We start from the raw sequence: 18,911 nt of genomic DNA on the forward strand, positions 1-18,911 counted from the left end.
ACTACACCTGGTTTAAAGAAGGTGGAGACTCACCTGTAGGATCTGGACAGAGTTTCAGCATCATCAACATCACTGCTGATCACACTGGACTGTACTACTGTGAAGCTCAGAATGCAGTTGGAGGTCAGAATGGATCTGTGATGATTGATGTTCAGAGTAGGTGGTGAATAATAATGTAAATAGTTCCAGTATTTAAATAAAGACTCAGTAAAGTGATGAAAATGATCTTCTTCCCTCAGAAAATCAGATCAGATCTGCAGTTTGGATCACAGTGGGAGGAGGAGGAGGATTTCTTCTTCTTCTTCTTCTTCTCTTTATTTTGGTCTTAATCTGCATCTCCAGGTCAGTAGAATTTAGTAGAACATGGTAGAACTTCATTTGGTTTATAGCATTGTGTTAAACACTGTAAGTGTTCTGTTGTTTCAGGATGAAGAAGAGAGATGCTGGATCTGATCAGGATGGATCAGATCAGGTAAAATATCCAGCAGAACACAATCCATCATATTTCAGTGATGTTTCTATTCAGTCTTCAGTAAATAAGATGTTTAGAATCTTTATAATGAATGATCTTCTTCAGGATGACGTCCAGTACGCCACCGTTACTCACAGCAGATCCAGACCTGTAGAGACTGCAGGTGATGCTTCCTCTGGAGCTCCTGATCATGATGATGATGTTCAGTACGCTACAGTTAGGACTGGTAGAAAACCTGATGTTGTGATCAGATCTGACCAGCAGGAGGAGCTCCAGTAGGCCAGTGTTACATTCCACCACCGTCACGCTGATGCTGCTGCTACCGGATGAGTTTCATATTTAACACTGGTTAAATTTACTGTGTAGAATCTTCAGAAAGACAAGTAATATTTTAAATCTTTACAAAAACAGAACATTCTCAGCTTTAATGCAGTTTCAGCTATACTTTCAAGAATATATACATATACACAATGGGAGTAGTTGATTCTTTCAAAAATCTATATTTAATGCTTATAATCATGTAAAATGTACCGTTTCATTTCTCTTGTTTTATAGGTCACAGAAAGTGGATGATGCTTCAGTCGTCTATGACAGAGTCAAATAGAGGTTTATGATGTGTGAGAGAGATTATAAGACTATGCAAGAGAGTCTAATTGTAATTGTAAATTTATTTGATTTGCCGTATTTTTAGAAATTACTCAATATTGTGCTTTTCTTGGTTTCATATTAGGGTATTTGTTTATCTCATAGCTATTAGCATATTCTGTAAGTAGTTTGATGTTATTGTTCATATTTTTACATTTTCCATGCAGTTTATTACATGAATATTATTTCTATTTACAATATTATTTGTTGGTCATTTTTATTTGGGAATTTTCTAGTTTAGTGCCTCAACATATGCTCTTTAAAAGTGTAAATGTTACAAAAGCTTCTTTGACAGATCTCTACAAGGTTGAAAGATTTTAACAGATTTAAACCTGTTTTTTGAGTTTTTGATATAAATGGAGAAACTGTTTGATTGTCAGTTTTTCAGTTGAGTCCCAAAGGGTTCAATGTGGGAGCCTATAGAAATGATGTTGTGTATATTTCTTATACGGTTGTTTTTTTACATGTTGGTTTATATTGAAAACTTTTAATAAAATGTCTTTTTTATGTGTGTTTATGATTCCAGCTGTGATTCTCTCATGTAGGCAAAATAACGTGGCAAATAAAAAGTAAAGAAAAGTCTGAATGCTAATCAAATTCTTGAATTAGTTTATAATGCTGGTGATGGTTACTCTTCAGTGTTGTTACCCATGTCAGCTCATAGGGGGCAGAGTTGTTTTAAAAAGTTAAAAAGAAAAAGTTAAAGCTGGAGTTTCCCAGGATACCAAAAATATCATTGAAGATGGTATGACCGGTTCATAGGCTGAAAAATTCTACATTTACATGCATAGTTTCTCAAAACACGTTTTCTTTTTATTTAATTTTAGCCACAGGACTTATTTCCAAATTGCATCGTTACCTTTTAGATGCCCCTTTATAACCTGTTGATACTGTTTAACAATTATATTAGCAGTTCCCATTATAAGATATATGGGTTGTTTATTTTGTAAACCACATTACAAACTGGTATTATTGCTATTTTTTGGAATTTTCAGAATAATTGTTATTTTGGGCAAAATCTTTGCTACAATTTCAAAGCTAGGTCAGGATAGATTTGGGTGGCCTGAATTGTCTCTGGATATGTCTGGGTGTCTTTACCAGACAAGATAAGCTCTAGATTATCATATATCTCATGCATATACTTTTTAAAGTTTGAGGATTCAAGGTCTTTTTTGTTGTAACCTTAAGAAGACTTCACAGAAATGAAACAGATGTTTTTTTTTTTCAAATATGGTAAGAAATCTACAATGTCATCTATGTAGATGAATTTCATTTCCCACTCAGGTCTTATAACACATTTCCATCAGTTGTTAGGAGAAACCTGTAGCATTGTTTAAACCAAATGGGAGACGGTTGAATTCAAAAAGCCCAAAACAGGTAATTGACCAGGTATTTAACCGCAGGTTTGGACTTTTGGGCTGATTTTACAAATGATAAAGCAAACTTCAGTTCTTTATATTTTTATTAATATTAATAATATTATTGTTATTATTATTATTATTATTATTATTATTATTATTATTATTATTATTAGAGATGTTAGTGCAGTAGTAGTGTTAGTATTTTCTTAGTTCTGCATAATTAGTTTGATTTGTTTGGGTATTTATTTAATTCCCTTTATTTCAAATGTGCACATATCAATATTTCAAAAAATCCCATTACAAAATCACATAATAATACACATCATAAATATCCATTACTTCATAAATGGGTTTGATCTTTGCTGCTATTAAATATACAAATCTCTCAGCTTCACAGATCTCTGTATTAAAGCCTCTAATTTTACACAGCAGACTAAACAGCGCCCCCTGCTCTCAGTTCCCAAACTGCAGACAGAATCATCACCCCTCACTACTGCTTAAAGACACAGTAACCATAACAATAACAGCAGAATTATCACTTTAATGATCATCAGGATTGGTGGAGATGTTCATAAAGTAATCATTATTAATATTTAATTATGTATTAAATTATGAGTTTATATCTTCTGAATCCAGAGCGCTGATGGTAAGAAGGAGATGAGTTTCTGCTGCTGGGGTTTATTTCAGAGCTACAGAGGAAATGACATCATTTACAGACCGTCAGCTGATCTGTGAGGAGGCCCATCTTCTAAAGTGAGAATATGCAAATGTGTGAAGATCTGGAGGCTGATACTGATCTTTGTTCAGTTGTTGTTTAATCAAATAAACATTAGTAACCAAGCAACAGGACACAAGAACAGGCCCTTGTACAGCAGGACACAAGTACAGGCCCTCGTGCACCAGAACACAAGAACAGGCCCTCGTGCAGCAGGACACAAGAACAGGCCCTCGTGCACCAGGAAACAAGAACAGGCCCTCGTGCAGCAGGACACAAGAACAGGCCCTCGTGCACCAGAACACAAGAACAGGCCCTCGTGCAGCAGGACACAAGAACAGGCCCTTGTACAGCAGGACACAAGTACAGGCCCTCGTGCACCAGAACACAAGAACAGGCCCTCGTGCACCAGGAAACAAGAACAGGCCCTCGTGCAGCAGGACACAAGAACAGGCCCTCGTGCACCAGGACACAAGTACAGGCCCTTGTGCAGTAGGACACAAGTACAGGCCCTCGTGCACCAGGACACAAGTACAGGCCCTCGTGCAGTAGGACACAAGTACAGGCCCTCGTGCACCAGGACACAAGTACAGGCCCTCGTGCACCAGGACACAAGTACAGGCCCTCGTGCAGTAGGACACAAGTACAGGCCCTTGCGCACCAGGACACAAGTACAGGCCCTCGTGCAGCAGGACACAAGTACAGGCCCTTGTGCACCAGGACACAAGTACAGGCCCTCGTGCAGCAGGACACAAGTACAGGCCCTTGTGCACCAGGACACAAGTACAGGCCCTTGTGCACCAGGACACAAGTACAGGCCCTCATGCAGCAGGACTGTCAGTAGCAGTAGATTCAGGTAAAAAGTAGTTTGCATGGTTTCTGATCGGTATCAGTAGTGGTAAATGTGTTTTTTATAGTAGTTTTATTATATTTATTATATAGTTTTAAAAGACAAATACTGAACATGTTACCCTTTAATTCCAGTAATAAGTAGTAAGTAAAAAGCTACTGAATTGAATTGAATTGAGTTAAATGAGTTTGCAGAGCACTACCAGCTTATTACTGTGTGCATTAAGTTTGACAGTTCTGTAAACAGGAAGTAGATACAGTATTATTTATATATATATATATATATATATATACGAATGCAGAACTGGAATAAACCACAAGCTATGTCAGCTTTAACTTCCGTGCAGTTTCTTCAGTCTTCACTCGCTGTTCTCCTGCTGCAGACGATGCTCAGTTCAGAGAGGTAAAAACAGCTCAATTTCTGTAATTTTTATATATTTATAGTAATATTTAAAAGTTTACTGAACTGTGAAACTGTAGAAAATCAATCATAAAAGTAGCCTGTGAACTGAATGTGCTCATATATTTCTATTTCTAGTTTAATACTGGTTGAGATGGATCAGTTTTGATTGTAATGCAGAAATGATTTCGATAATTTCATGTACTCTCTATATATGCATATATACAGTGCTCTGTATTGTTTTGTGTTTTATATTGTTTTATTTTTAAGTAAAAAAAACTTTAATGATTGTTTGATGTTGTGCAGGCTGATGATGTCACTTCCTCTGGTGTTTCTGCTGATGGTTGTTGGTGAGTCAGAAGATCCTACTGTAACTCCATCACTGAAACATCTGACTTTATCTCCCTCACTGTTCTCTTTCATCATGACTGTAGTGATTCACTGCTGAACTGATCATTAAACTGTTCTGGACTAGAACTAGACTCTCTCTAGAACTCCAGGAACCTCAGAGCTCTTCTCTCTTTATGTTTTCTCTCAGAATCAGATCAGTGTTGTTCAGTAGCTGCTGGAGTTTCTGACTGTCTGATAATCTCCAGCCTCAGTAATCAGATCTTTACTGCATCTTATGTTTCAGGAGCTTCTGGAGCAGAGTGGAGTATGAATTACATCCAGCAGGAAATATGTGCTTTAAATGGATCTACAGTGTTTATGAACGGAACTTTTACACATCCAGACAATTGTAGAGTCACACTGAAGTTTTGGGTCATAGATCCAGTTCCAAAGCAAGATCCACCTGATCTGACAACAGTCGCAGGTTACTCAGGCAGGGTTGAGTATTTAGTTGATAAAATAAATCATTTCACCCTCAAACTGAGTAACGTAATGAAGAAGGATGAACATAAGTACTGCTTCAGAGTCTTAACAGATGTAGAAGGTCAGAAATGGATGGGAACACCTGGAATAAAACTCAGAGTTACAGGTAAGTTAAAGCAGAGCTTCTCAATGTTTTCCTGTTTTAATAAATCACTTTCCTGTTCTGATGATTCTCAAATGATCTCAGAGCTCCATGTAGAATCTACTGGAGAAGTAACAGAAGGAGAATCAGCAGTTCTGACGTGTAAAACCACCTGCAGTCTGACTGATCCAACATTCATCTGGTACAAAGATGGACGTCCTTTAACCACAGAGATGATCCAGAAGAATCAGCAGCTCCACCTGCAGACAGTCAGCAGTGAGGATGCAGGCAGTTATAGCTGTGCTGTAAGAGGATCTGAACATCTCCCCTCTACTGCTCAAACTCTCAGAGTCAGACGTGAGTAAAGTTCTCATTCTTCTCTAAACTCTGGGAATGGTTGAACCACACAGTGATATTAGAGATTAGCAAGAAACGCTAAAGTCAGATCTGTCTCTAGATCCTCCAAAGAGCGTCTCAGTGTCCATCAGTCCCTCTGGTGGAATAGTGGAGGGAAGTTCAGTGACTCTGACCTGCAGCAGTGATGGAGACCCACCTGTGGAGATCTACACCTGGTTTAAAGAAGGTGGAGACTCACCTGTAGGATCTGGACAGAGTTTCAGCATCATCAGCATCACTGTTAATCACACTGGACTGTACTACTGTGAAGCTCAGAATGCAGTTGGAGTTCAGAAAGGATCTGTGATGATTGGTGTTCAGAGTAGGTGGTGAATAATAATGTAAATAGTTCCAGTATTTAAATAAAGACTCAGTAAAGTGATGGAAATGATCTTCTTCCCTCAGCAGATCAGATCAGATCTGCAGTTTGGATCTCAGTGGGAGGAGGAGGAGGATTTCTTCTTCTTCTCTTTCTGATGGTCTTGTTCTTTATCTACAGGTCAGTACAGTTTAGCTCTAAGTCTCCTCATTCAGAAAGTTCTGTTATGTAAAGGTTTGTTTTTGTGTTCCTTCATCACAGGATGAAGAAAAGAGCTGCTGGATCTGAAGGTACTGGATCAAATCAGGTAAATTTATCTTATTAATCACTGATAAACACATGTAATTATGAGGTTCACCAGGAGGTGGCAGTAATTTCCTTTAGATCAAATCAACACATCTAATCTAACTCAATAAAACATGAGTAATTAATCTCCTTCATGATCTGGATCAGATGTGATGGAACAGGTTATGCTGGAGAAGCTGCAGTTCACTGGATCCAGAACCAGAATTAAAACACTGCTTTAGAAAATCACTGTAATGCTGTAATTCCACACTGTGTCCTGTAGGGGGCAGTAGGTGTAGCTGTAAGGTTTATGGGATATAAGTGAGAAAAGGTGAGGGTGCTGTCCAAGGTGCTGATCTAAGAGCTAAACCTGAATCAGAACTTCTGATTACACAACATGTACTTTTTAATAAATATTAGAAATTGATCTATTTTATGAATATTTGAGAAATATTCTGTATAGATATTGAGTTTAGACTTCGAGAAGCTTCTAGAACTATGAGATCTATCAGGAAGTATCTAGAACTTTCCAGAATGGTGTAGAACCTTCTAGAACTTTATGGGACTGAATAACCAATCATTTCATACGATGTTCTGATGAGGAAGTGAACTTGTGTAAAGAGCTATAGTTCATTTAGATCATTAATTTAGGCATCATTCATTCCAGCAGATGCATTTTGCTCGTTCTGTGGACAATTTATGAAGACAGAAATAAAAAAGTTTTCAGTTCTGAATGTTTTTAGGCTATTTTTGTTGATGGGAAGTGATTGGGGGAATTAAAATGATGTAATTCCTGATGGGTTTTTAAGGCTTTTACACAGATTTTTCATGTTGTCTTTGTTATTTTGGAACAGACTGGATTCAAGTGCACACTACTAAAGAAAGAACTGGGAAATTTTGGAAAAAGCGATATAATAAATATAATAAACGCATTTTTGTGCATGTGAAATGTTCATTGTTTCTATGAGAAGTCAAAATTTGGTGTTTTATCTTAATAAATGCAAAACTAGCATAGGCCAATGTTACAAAATCAAAGTTAATGAGGAAACTTGGTGTTTATATACATGAGAGCAGTTAAAATATAAGAGTTAGAACTAAAACAGATCAAAACCAGTGTTCTATAGTGAATCAGAGTGGTTTAAAGTGTTGAAAGTGATCCTGATTGATGAGTTTAGACTCTTGATCTCCATCAATCTTCCTCTAGATCTTTAAAGAGTTCCTAGCTCTCTAAACCCAGTGGAGATCTTTCATTCTTCTCTTTCATCTTCTGCTTTATTCTATCTCTCCCTCCCACAGGCTGCTCAGGCCAGGTCTACTGACGACACCTATGAAGCTCTGGACCCTCAGACCCTCTAGCAGTGAGTTCCACAGTTTAAAGATCATCACACTTTAACACAGAACATAAGTACCTTCTTCCAGGTAACAGACTGAGTTCTAACCTGGATTTATTTCCTCAGACTGAAGATTAGACTGTTGGAGTGAAGGTGGGAGACTGTAGACCAGTTCTGATACACTTTACTGACTTTATTCCTTTTTCAGACGCTGAGAATCCAACACTGAGAAGAAGATCAGCCTGGAGAATGATCTCACCTGCTGAAGAGAGGCACATTTATTCTATTATACATTACTGTTTATTCTAACTCTCTTTTCTTCTGCTCTTCTTTCTCTTCTTTTGTTTTTGAATCGTAGGGCAATAGGGCCGCTCTCTCTTTCAATTAAACGTATCTACTAGTGGATTAAAAGACAATTTTTTAATATTCATTGTAAAAATAATACAATTCAACTATGTTTTCTTTTTTGTAGTGTAATAGAGCCGTATTTTAGTGATCTATAGTCATCAACTGTGCTCCCTGCAGCTTAATTTAGGATGTGTCAATGTGTCTTTGCTATCAAAACAACAGGAAAAGTATACCTTGCGCAACTGAAACCGCACAAAAGCCATGTACCAAATCTCTTAATTAATCATGGGTGTGGTTAATTTTGGGTGTAATGTGAAATAAACCAATCAGAGTGTCTCTTGCTCATCATTCTCTTTAAGAGTAGATCAGGTGAGCTCTGACTTTGGTGGATTGCTATTGTAACGGTGCAGCTACCTGGACGTGTCCAACAAACTCTTCTCAGCAGAGGAAACTGAGCTGCTGGTTGACGCTGTGAAGGAGCTCCAGCAGCTCATTTACGGGAACAGCAATGTTATTTTATTTACTATTCTGTTTATTGTTGATGTAAAGGTTGCCGAGATAGCGATGAACGTCTGACTGTTGGCGTCTGTCTAGGTTGTATTCAGTCAGTGGAGCTCCTGTGTTTTCTGTTACCAAGATAAACAAGCAAAACTCCAGAAATGAACCTGAACACACCTCATTTCCAGAACACCACGCCCATCAGGTGTAAGTGTAAGATGTAAGGGGTGTAAGATAGCTATGAGCATCACAACATGCCTTGCACAGGATGTAAGATAGGGATCATAGAGTTTATATTGTGTGTAGCTTCAGCATTGTATCGTTCTTTTCTGGAAATGTGTGGAAGGTCGGGTCCTCAGAAAGCTCATGAATGAGGACAACACTCCAGGGGTCTGAATTTCGGGTCTAAAAGCTCTTTTTTGTAATAAAATCTGTAACTCTGTTAGAAATAGAATTGAGAATCATCTGTGTTTTAAGAGCAGAGACAGAGATGGAGTCTAGGATTGGATATTTATCCAGTTATAGATGTAAATAAAGAGAGTTAAAGAGTTAATTCAGACAGAAAGATCAGAGTGGAGACACAGATTATATTTGATTGAGTTTTTATTGTATTTTAATCATGATCTTCTCTTTTTCTTTGCATTAAAAAGCTGTATTGGTTTAATTTTTTTACTTTTAATAAAGTTGACAAATGCAAGTTTGGAGTTTTGGGCTGATTTTATAAATGAAAAGCAAACTTGAATTATTTCTATTTTTATTTATATAAGTAGTGCAGTAGTAGTGTTAGTATTTTCTTAGTTCTGCATAATTAGTTTTATTTATTTAGGTATTTATTTCATTCCCTTTATTGTAAATGTGTACATATCAATATTTCACATTTGGCTTGTTATTATAAATATCCATTTCTTCATAAATGGGATTGATCTTTGCTGCTATTAAATATAAAAATCCCTCAGCTTCACAGATCTCTGTATTAAAGCCTCTAATTTCACACAGCAGACTAAACAGCGCCCCCTGCTCTCAGTTCCCAAACTGCAGACAGAATCATCACCCCTCACTACTGCTTAAAGACACAGTAACCATAACAATAACAGCAGAATTATCACTTTAATGATCATCAGGATTGGTGGAGACGTTCATAAAGTAATCATTATTAATATTTAATTATGTATTAAATTATGAGTTTATATCTTCTGCATGCAGAGCGCTGATGGTAAGAAGGAGATGAGTTTCTGCTGCTGGGGTTTATTTCAGAGCTAAAGAGGAAATGACATAATTTACTGTCCGTCAGCTGAACTGTGAGGAGGCCCATCTTCTAAAGTGAGAATATGCAAATGTGTGAAGATCTGGAGGCTGATAGAGATCTGTGTTCAGGTCAGGGTCAGCTCAACTGTTGGTTACTCAAGTAAACAGTTGCAACCAAGCAGCAGCCCACAAACACAGTCAAAAGAGTCAAGAGTTAAGAGGCTTTTATTATCATTACATCTGAGTACAGGTACACAGTGTAGTAAAATTACATTCATCCGGAACCATGGTGCAACATGGAACATCAAACAATAGAAAAACAAAGTGCGAGAGTAATGTAAATAAACCTATAACATTACAATAAATAAAATAAATACAGCAGGAGTCTGACTGCCTGTTGATGAAGCTGTTGCAGAGTCTGGTAGTGAAGGCTCTGTGTGTTGAGGAGTCTGACTGCCTGGTGGAAGAAGCTGTTGCAGAGTCTGGTAGTGGAGGCTCTGTGTGTTGAGGAGTCTGACTGCCTGGTGGAAGAAGCTGTTGCAGAGTCTGGCAGTGGAGGCTCTGTGTGTTGAGGAGTCTGACAGCCTGGTGGAATAAGCTGTTGCAGAGTCTGGTAGTGGAGGCTCTGTGTGTTGAAGATTCTGACTGCCTGGTGGAAGAAGCTGTTGCAGAGTCTGGTAGTGAAGGCTCTGTGTGTTGAGGAGTCTGGCAGCCTCGTGGAAGAAGCTGTTGCAGAGTTTGGTAGTGGAGGCTCTGTGTGTTGAGGAGTCTGAGTGCCTGGTGGATGACCAGCTTCTCAAAGCACTTCATGATGATTGGAGTAAGTGCAATGGGACGGTAGTCACTGAGGCGGACAATCGAGACTTCTTTGGCACAGGGACGATGGTGGTCATCTTGAAGCATGTCGGCACGGCCACAGTGCTCAGAGAAATTTTGAACATGTCCATGAGAACATGCGTGAGTTGGTCTGCACATCCTCTGAGCACTCTGCCAGGTATGCTGTCTGGTCCTGGGGCTTTCCGTGGGTTGACTCTGAGTAGAGTTCTCCGCACATCAGCTGAGGACAGGCACAGTACCTGGTCGTTTTGAGGAGGTGTGGTCTTTCTTGCTGTCGTGTAGAATGCCTTGTCGGCACTTGTGCATCCAGGCCTGTCTGTAGCAGTAGATTCAAATGTGTTAAAAGTAGTTTGTGTGGTTTCTGATCAGTATCAGTAGTGTTAGAGGGTTATGATTGGTGATTGGGGCTGAAATCTCTAGAATATTTACTTTACCTTTTCTACTCTGTGTTTAAATGTGTTCCCTTATAATAATCCCTTATATATTTATTATATATCCTTAAAACACAAGTACTGAACATGTTACCCTTTAATTGCAGTAATAAGTAAAAAGTTGTTTAACTGAATTGAGTTAAACTAGTTTGCAGAGCACTACTAACTCATTACTGTGTGCATTTCTTTGACAGTTCTGTCAACAGGAAGTAGGTGCAGTATTATATGTATATGAATGCAGAACCAGAAAAAACCACAAGCTTTATCAGCTTTAACCTCGGATCTGTTTCTTCAGTCTTCACATGCTGTTCTCACACTGCAGACGACGCTCAGTTCAGAGAGGTAAAAACAGCTCTATTTCTGTAATCTTTATATATTTATAGCAATATTTAAAATTTTACTGAACTGTAAAACTGTAGAAAATCAATCATAAAAGTAGCCTGTCAACAACAGATTGTGCTCAAATATTCCTATTTATAGTTTAATACTGGATGAGAAGGATCAGTATTGATTGTAATGCAAAAAATGATTTCTATAATTTGATGTACTCTCTATATATATACATATGTGTACAGTGGTGTTTTAGTATGGTTGTTGGTGAGTCAGAAGATCCTACTGTAACTCCATCACTGAAACATCTTACTTTATCTCCCTCACTGTTCTCTTTCATCATGACTGTAGTGATTCACTGCTGAACTGATCATTAAACTGTTCTGGACTAGAACTAGACTCTCTCTAGAACTCCAGGAACCTCAGAGCTCTTCTCTCTTTGTGTTTTCTCTCAGAATCAGATATGAATCAGCCCAATAGCATTCTTAGTGCCCATGGTGGTGCACTTTTTGGCATGGGTGCCAAATTTGGCACAACACCTGTTTTTCACACTTTTGTAGCTTAAACATTTTTAAAGTGCCCATGGGGGTGTATTTTTGGCAGGGGTGCAAAATTTTGGCATAAAATCTGCTTTTCACACTTTTATAGCTTAATAACATTTTTAGAGCCCATGGGGGTGCACTTTTTGGCGTATTTGCCACATTTGGCACAGCACCTCTTTTTCAAAATTTTGCAGCCCGATAGTCTTTTTAGTGCCCATGGGGGTGCACTTTTTGGCAGGAGTGACAAAATTGAACAACACCTGTTTTTTCACACTTTTGTGGCTTAAACATTTTTAAAGTGCCCATGGGGGTGTATTTTTTGGCAGGGGTGCAAAAGTTTGGCATAACATCTGCTTTTCACACTTTTGTAGCTTAATATTATTTTTTAGGGCCCATGGGGTGCACTTTTTGGCATGGATGCCAAATTTGGCACAACACCTCTTTTTAAAATTTTGCAGCCCGATAGTGTTTTTAGTGCTCATGTGGGTGCACTTTTTGGCATGGATGTCAAATTTGGCACAACACATCTTTTTCACACTTTTCTAGCCCAATAGCATTTTAGTGACCATGGTGGTGCACTTTTAAGCATGGGTGTCAAATTTAGCACAAAACCTGTTTTTTACACTTTTGCAGCCCCATAGCATTTTAGTGTCCATTGGTTGCACTTTTTGGCAGGGGTGCCAATTTTGGCACTGCTTATAACTTAAAAAATAAAATAATACAATATTTTTGGCGTTTTCTAATCAAACAGGTACATCATTAAATTGATTTGTTTTTGTTTTTTTGGAAGGATGATGTGGGTATTGACAGGACTGAGGCTCAAGAGGCTACAAATAGAGGGCCTACCTTACATCCTGTGCAAGACATGTCGTGATTTCATTGCTATCTCACACCCTGACAACTTAGTATATGTGTGTGTCAAATATTTCACATTTGCCTTGAATTAAATATACTATTAAAGCCAAAAATCCCTCAGCTTCACAGATCACTGTGTTAAAGCCACTAATTTCACACAGCAGACTAAACAGCGCCCCCCTGCTCTCATTTCCCAAACAATAACAACAATTATCACTTTAATGATCATCAGGATTGGTGGAGATGTTCATAAAGTAATCATTATTAATATTTAATTATGTATTAAATTATGAGTTTATATCTTCTGAATCCAGAGCGCTGATGGTAAGAAGGAGATGAGTTTCTGCTGCTGGGGTTTATTTCAGAACTAAAGAGGAAATGACATCATTTACTGGCTGTCAGCTGAACTGTGAGGAGGCCCATCTTCTAAAGTGAGAATATGCAAATGTGTGAAGATCTGGAGGCTGATAGAGATCTGTGTTCAGGTCAGGGTCAGCTCAACTGTTGGTTACTCAAGTAAACAGTTGCAACCAAGCAGCAGCCCACAAACACAGTCAAAAGAGTCAAGAGTTAAGAGGCTTTTATTATCATTACATCTGAGTACAGGTACACAGTGTAGTAAAATTACATTCGTCCGGAACCATGGTGCAACATGGACCATCAAACAATAGAAAAACAAAGTGCGAGAGTAATGTAAATAAACCTATAGCATTACAATAAATAAAATAAATACAGCAGGAGTCTGACTGTCTGTTGATGAAGCTGTTGCAGAGTCTGGTAGTGAAGGCTCTGTGTGTTGAGGAGTCTGACTGCCTTGTGGAAGAAGCTGTTGCAGAGTCTGGTAGTGGAGGCTCTGTGTGTTGAGGAGTCTGACTGCCTGGTGGAAGAAGCTGTTGCAGAGTCTGGTAGTGGAGGCTCTGTGTGTTGAGGAGTCTGACTGCCTGGTGGAAGAAGCTGTTGCAGAGTCTGGTAGTGGAGGCTCTATGTGTTAAGGAGTCTGCCTGGTGGAAGAAGCTGTTGCAGAGTCTGGTAGTGGGGGCTCTGTATGTTGAGGAGTCTGACGGCCTGGTGGAAGAAGCTGTTGCAGAGTCTGGTAGTGCAGGCTCTGTATGTTGAGGAGTCTGACTGCCTGGTGGATGAAGCTGTTGCAGAGTCTAGAAGTGGAGGCTCGGATGCTGCTATATCTTCTGCTGGATGGCATCAGATTGAAGATGCTGGTGGCTTTGCGGATGCAGCTCTCCTAAAGTCAACAACCATCTCTTTGGTTTTATTCACGTTCAGAGAGAGGTTTTTGGTTCTGCACCAGTCCGTCAGTCACTGCACCTCCTCTCTGTATGCTGACTCATCGTTCTTGCTGATGAGGCCAACTACAGTTGTGTCATCAGTGAACTTGATGATGTGGTTTGAGCTGTACTTTGCAGTACAGTCATGAGTCAGCAGAGTGAACAGCAGTGGACTGAGTGCAGTAGAGATGGCATTGTCTGTTGATCTATTTGCACGATATGCAAACTGCAGAGGGTCCAGTGAGGAGGGGAGATGGTTTTTGATGTGCCTCATGACCAGCTTCTCAAAACACTTCATGATGATTGGAGTAAGTGCGATGGGACAGTAGTCATTGAGGCAGGACACTCGAGACTTCTTTGGCACTTGTGCATCCAGGCTAGTCTTGAAGCACGTTGGAAGGTCTGCAGTACTCAGAGAACTGTTGAAAATGTTCATGAGAACATCTGCAAGCTGTTGTGCACATCCTTTCCATGGGTTGACAGTGGTGGCACAGTACCTGGTCGTTTTGAGGAGGTGTGGTCTTCCTTGCTCTCGTGTAGAATGCCTTGTCGGCACTTGTGCATCCAGGCTGGTCTGTAGCAGTAGATTCAGGTGTGTTACAAGTAGTTTGTGTGGTTTGTGATCAGTATCAGTAGTGTTAGAGGGTTATGATTGGTGATTGGGGAAGAGCTGAAATCTCTAGGATATTTACTTTACCTTTTCTACTCTGTGTTTCAATGTGTTCCCTTATAATAATCCTTTATATATTTATTATATAGTCTTAAAAGACAAGTACTGAACATGTTACCCTTTAATTGCAGTAATAAGTAAAAAGTTATTGGACTGAATTGAGTTAAATTAGTTTGCAGAGCACTACTATCTTATTACTGTGTGCATGTCTTTGACAGTTCTGTAAACAGGAAGTAGTTACAGTATTATTTAAATGAATGCAGGACCGAAATAAACCACAAGCTATATCAGCTTTAACTTCAGTGCTGTTTCTTCAGTTTTCACTCGCTTTTCTCCTGCTGCAGACGACACTCAGTTCAGAGAGGTAAAAACAGCTCAATTTCTGTAATTTTTATTTATTTATAGCAATATTTAAAAGTCTGAACTATAAAACTGTAGAAAATCAATCATAAAAGTTGCCTTTGAGGTAAATGTGCTAGATCATTCCTATTTCTAATTCAATACTGGTTGAGATGGATCAGTATTGATTGTAATGCAAAAATGATTTCTATCATTTGATGTACTCTCTCTATACTGTATTAATATATATATATATATATATATATATATATATATATATATATATATATATATATATATATATATGTGTGTGTGTGTGTGTGTGTGTATGTGTGTGTACAGTGGTGTGTTTGTATTGTTTTATTTTTTGTATGATTTTATCTTTAAGTATAAAGCTTTATTGTTTGATGTTGTGCAGGCTGATGATGTCACTTCCTCTGGTGTTTCTGCTGATGGTTGTTGGTGAGTCAGAAGATCCTACTGTAACTCCATCACTGAAACATCTCACTTTATCTCCCTCACTGTTCTCTTTCATCATGACTGTAGTGAGTCACTGCTGAACTGATCATTAAACTGTTCTGGACTAGAACTAGACTCTCTCTAGAACTCCAGGAACCTCAGAGCTCTTCTCTCTTTATGTTTTTTCTCAGAATCAGATCAGTGTTGTTCAGTAGCTGCTGGAGTTTCTGTCTGATAATCTCCAGCCTCAGTAATCAGATCTTTACTGCATCTTATGTTTCAGGAGCTTCTGGAGCAGAGTGGAGTAGCAATTACATCCAGCAGGAAATATGTGCTTTAAATGGATCTACAGTGTTTATGAATGGAAGTTTTACACATCCAGAACATCTTACAGTGAATAAGACATTTTGGGTCATAGACCCAGTTAAGGGTGTTGATACACCTGATCTGAGTACAGTTTCAAGTTTCTCAGGCAGGGTTGAGTATTTAGTTGATAAAATAAATCATTTCGCCCTCAAACTGAGTAACGTAATGAAGAAGGATGAACATGAGTACTGCTTCAGAGTCTTAACAGATGTAGAAGATCAGAAATGGATGGGAACACCTGGAATAAAACTCAGAGTTACAGGTAAGTTAAAGCAGAGCTTCTCAATGTTTTTCTTGTTGTAACACATCAATTTCCTGATGATTCTCAAATGATCTCAGAGCTCCATGTAGAATCTCCTGGAGAAGTAACAGAAGGAGAATCAGCAGTTCTGACGTGTAAAACCACCTGCAGTCTGACTGATCCAACATTCATCTGGTACAAAGATGGACGTCCTTTAACCACAGAGATGATCCAGAAGAATCAGCAGCTCCACCTGCAGACAGTCAGCAGTGAGGATGCAGGCAGTTATAGCTGTGCTGTAAGAGGATCTGAACATCTCCCCTCTACTGCTCAAACTCTCAGAGTCAGACGTGAGTAAAGTTCTCATTCTTCTCTAAACTCTGGGAATGGTTGAACCACACAGTGATATTAGAGATTAGCAAGAAACGCTAAAGTCAGATCTGTCTCTAGATCCTCCAAAGAGCGTCTCAGTGTCCATCAGTCCCTCTGGTGGAATAGTGGAGGGAAGTTCAGTGACTCTGACCTGCAGCAGTGATGGAGTCCCACCTGTGGAGAACTACACCTGGTTTAAAGAAGGTGGAGACTCACCTGTAGGATCTGGACAGAGTTTCAGCATCATCAGCATCACTGCTGATCACACTGGACTGTACTACTGTGAAGCTCAGAATACAGTTGGAGTTCAGAATGGATCTGTGATGATTGATGTTCAGAGTAGGTGGTGAATAATAATGTAAATAGTTCCAGTATTTAAATAAAGACTCAGTAAAGTGATGGAAATGATCTTCTTCCCTCAGAAAATCAGATCAGATCTGCAGTTTGGATCACAGTGGGAGGAGGAGGAGGATTTCTTCTTCTTCTCTTTCTGATGATCTTGTTCTTCATCTACAGGTCAGTACAGTTTAGCTCTAAGTCTCCTCATTCAGAAAGTTCTGTTATGTAAAGGTTTGGTTTTGTGTTCCTTCATCACAGGATGAAGAAAAGAGCTGCTGGATCTGAAGGTACTGGATCAAATCAGGTAAATTTATCTTATTAATCACTGATAAGCACATGTAATTATGAGGTTCACCAGGAGGTGGCAGTAATTTCCTTTAGATCAAATCAACACATCTAATGTAACTCAATAAAACATGATTAATTAATCTCCTTCATGATCTGGATCAGATGTGATGGAACAGGTTATGCTGGAGAAGCTGCAGTTCAGTGGATCCAGAACCAGAATTAAAACACTGCTTTAGAAAATCACTGTAATGCTGTAATTCCACACTGTGTCCTGTAGGGGGCAGTAGGTGTCTCTGTAGGGTTTATGGGATATAAGTGAGAAAAGGTGAGGGTGCTGTCCAAGGTGCTGATCTAAGAGCTGAACCTGTATCAGAACTTCTGATTACAGAACATGATCTTTTTCATAAATATTAGAAATTGATCTATTTTTTTAATATTTGAGAAATATTCTGTATGGATATTGAGTTTAGACTTCGAGAAGCTTCTAGAACTATGAGATCTATCAGGAAGTTTCTAGAACTGTCCAGAATGGTGTAGAACTTTCTAGAACTTTATGGGACTGAATAACCAATCATTTCATACGATGTTCTGATGAGGAAGTGAACTTGTGTATAGAGCTATAGTTCATTTAGATCATTAATTTAGGCATCATCAATTCCAGCAGATGCATTTTGCTCGTTCTGTGGACAATTTATGAAGACAAGAGTGAAAAAGTTCTCAGTTCTGAATGTTTTTGGCTATTTTTGTTGATGGGAATTGATTGGGGGATTTTAAATGCTGTAATTCCTGATGGGTTTTTAAGAATTTTAAACAGATTTTTTATGTTGTCTTTGTTATTTTGGAACAGACTGGTTACAAGTGCACACTACTAAAGAAAGAACTGGGAATTTTTGGAAAAAGCGATATAATAAATATAATAAACGCATTTTTGTGCACGTGAAATGTTCATTGTTTCTATGAGATGAGTCAAAATTTGGTGTTTTATCTCAATAAATGGGCGTAGGCCCATGTTAATGAGGAAACTTGGTGTTTATATACATGAGAGCAGTTGAAATATAAGAGTTAGAACTAAAAACAGATCAAATCCAGTGTTCTATAGTTAATCAGAGTGGTTTAAAGTGTTGAAAGTGATCCTGATTGATGAGTTTAGACTCTTGATCTCCATCATTCTGATCTCCACATCTCCTCTAACCGTCCCCCCAGCAGAACCCAGACCCTAATGCTAAAGACCCCACCTACACAGCTCTCCAGCGCAGAACCAGGTCCTCTGATGATGAGTACCAGACTCTCGCAGTGAGTGTCTCTTCATAAACCCTTCCTCTAGATCTTTAAAGAGTTCCTAGCTCTCTAAACCCAGTGGAGATCTTTCATTCTTCTCTTTCATCTTCTGCTTTATTCTATCTCTCCCTCCCACAGGCTGCTCAGGCCAGGTCTACTGACGACACCTATGAAGCTCTGGACCCTCAGTCCAGGTCTCCAGAGTACGAGACTCTAGCAGTGAGTTCCACAGTTTAAAGATCATCACACTTTAACACAGAACATAAGTACCTTCTTCCAGGTAACAGACTGAGTTCTAACCTGGATTTATTTCCTCAGACTGAAGATTAGACTGTTGGAGTGAAGGTGGGAGACTGTAGACCAGTTCTGATACACTTTACTGACTTTATTCCTTTTTCAGACGCTGAGAATCCAACACTGAGAAGAAGATCAGCCTGGAGAATGATCTCACCTGCTGAAGAG

The 18,911-nt window shown here is 38.9% G+C and overlaps 2 protein-coding genes across 2 annotated transcripts; both read left to right on the plus strand.

Annotated features, from left to right (window-relative positions):
* The first annotated feature begins 427 nt into the window (after window positions 1-427).
* On the plus strand, window positions 428-7,753 carry LOC125785851 (B-cell receptor CD22-like). The gene is made up of 7 exons (XM_049470033.1): window positions 428-472; window positions 578-747; window positions 5,186-5,421; window positions 5,503-5,754; window positions 5,855-6,122; window positions 6,374-6,419; window positions 7,694-7,753. Exons 1-7 carry the CDS (start codon window positions 428-430, stop codon window positions 7,751-7,753), a joined length of 1,077 nt encoding a protein of 358 aa, XP_049325990.1.
* A 2,948-nt stretch (window positions 7,754-10,701) lies between these two features.
* Window positions 10,702-17,146, plus strand: LOC125785853 (B-cell receptor CD22-like). The gene is made up of 6 exons (XM_049470034.1): window positions 10,702-10,776; window positions 14,638-14,689; window positions 15,849-16,193; window positions 16,271-16,522; window positions 16,623-16,883; window positions 17,142-17,146. Exons 1-6 carry the CDS (start codon window positions 10,702-10,704, stop codon window positions 17,144-17,146), a joined length of 990 nt encoding a protein of 329 aa, XP_049325991.1.
* Window positions 17,147-18,911: the final 1,765 nt, after the last annotated feature.

The sequence above is a fragment of the Astyanax mexicanus genome, chromosome 21 (assembly GCF_023375975.1).
Source record: "Astyanax mexicanus isolate ESR-SI-001 chromosome 21, AstMex3_surface, whole genome shotgun sequence".
NCBI classification, from domain to species: Eukaryota; Metazoa; Chordata; class Actinopteri; order Characiformes; family Acestrorhamphidae; genus Astyanax; species Astyanax mexicanus.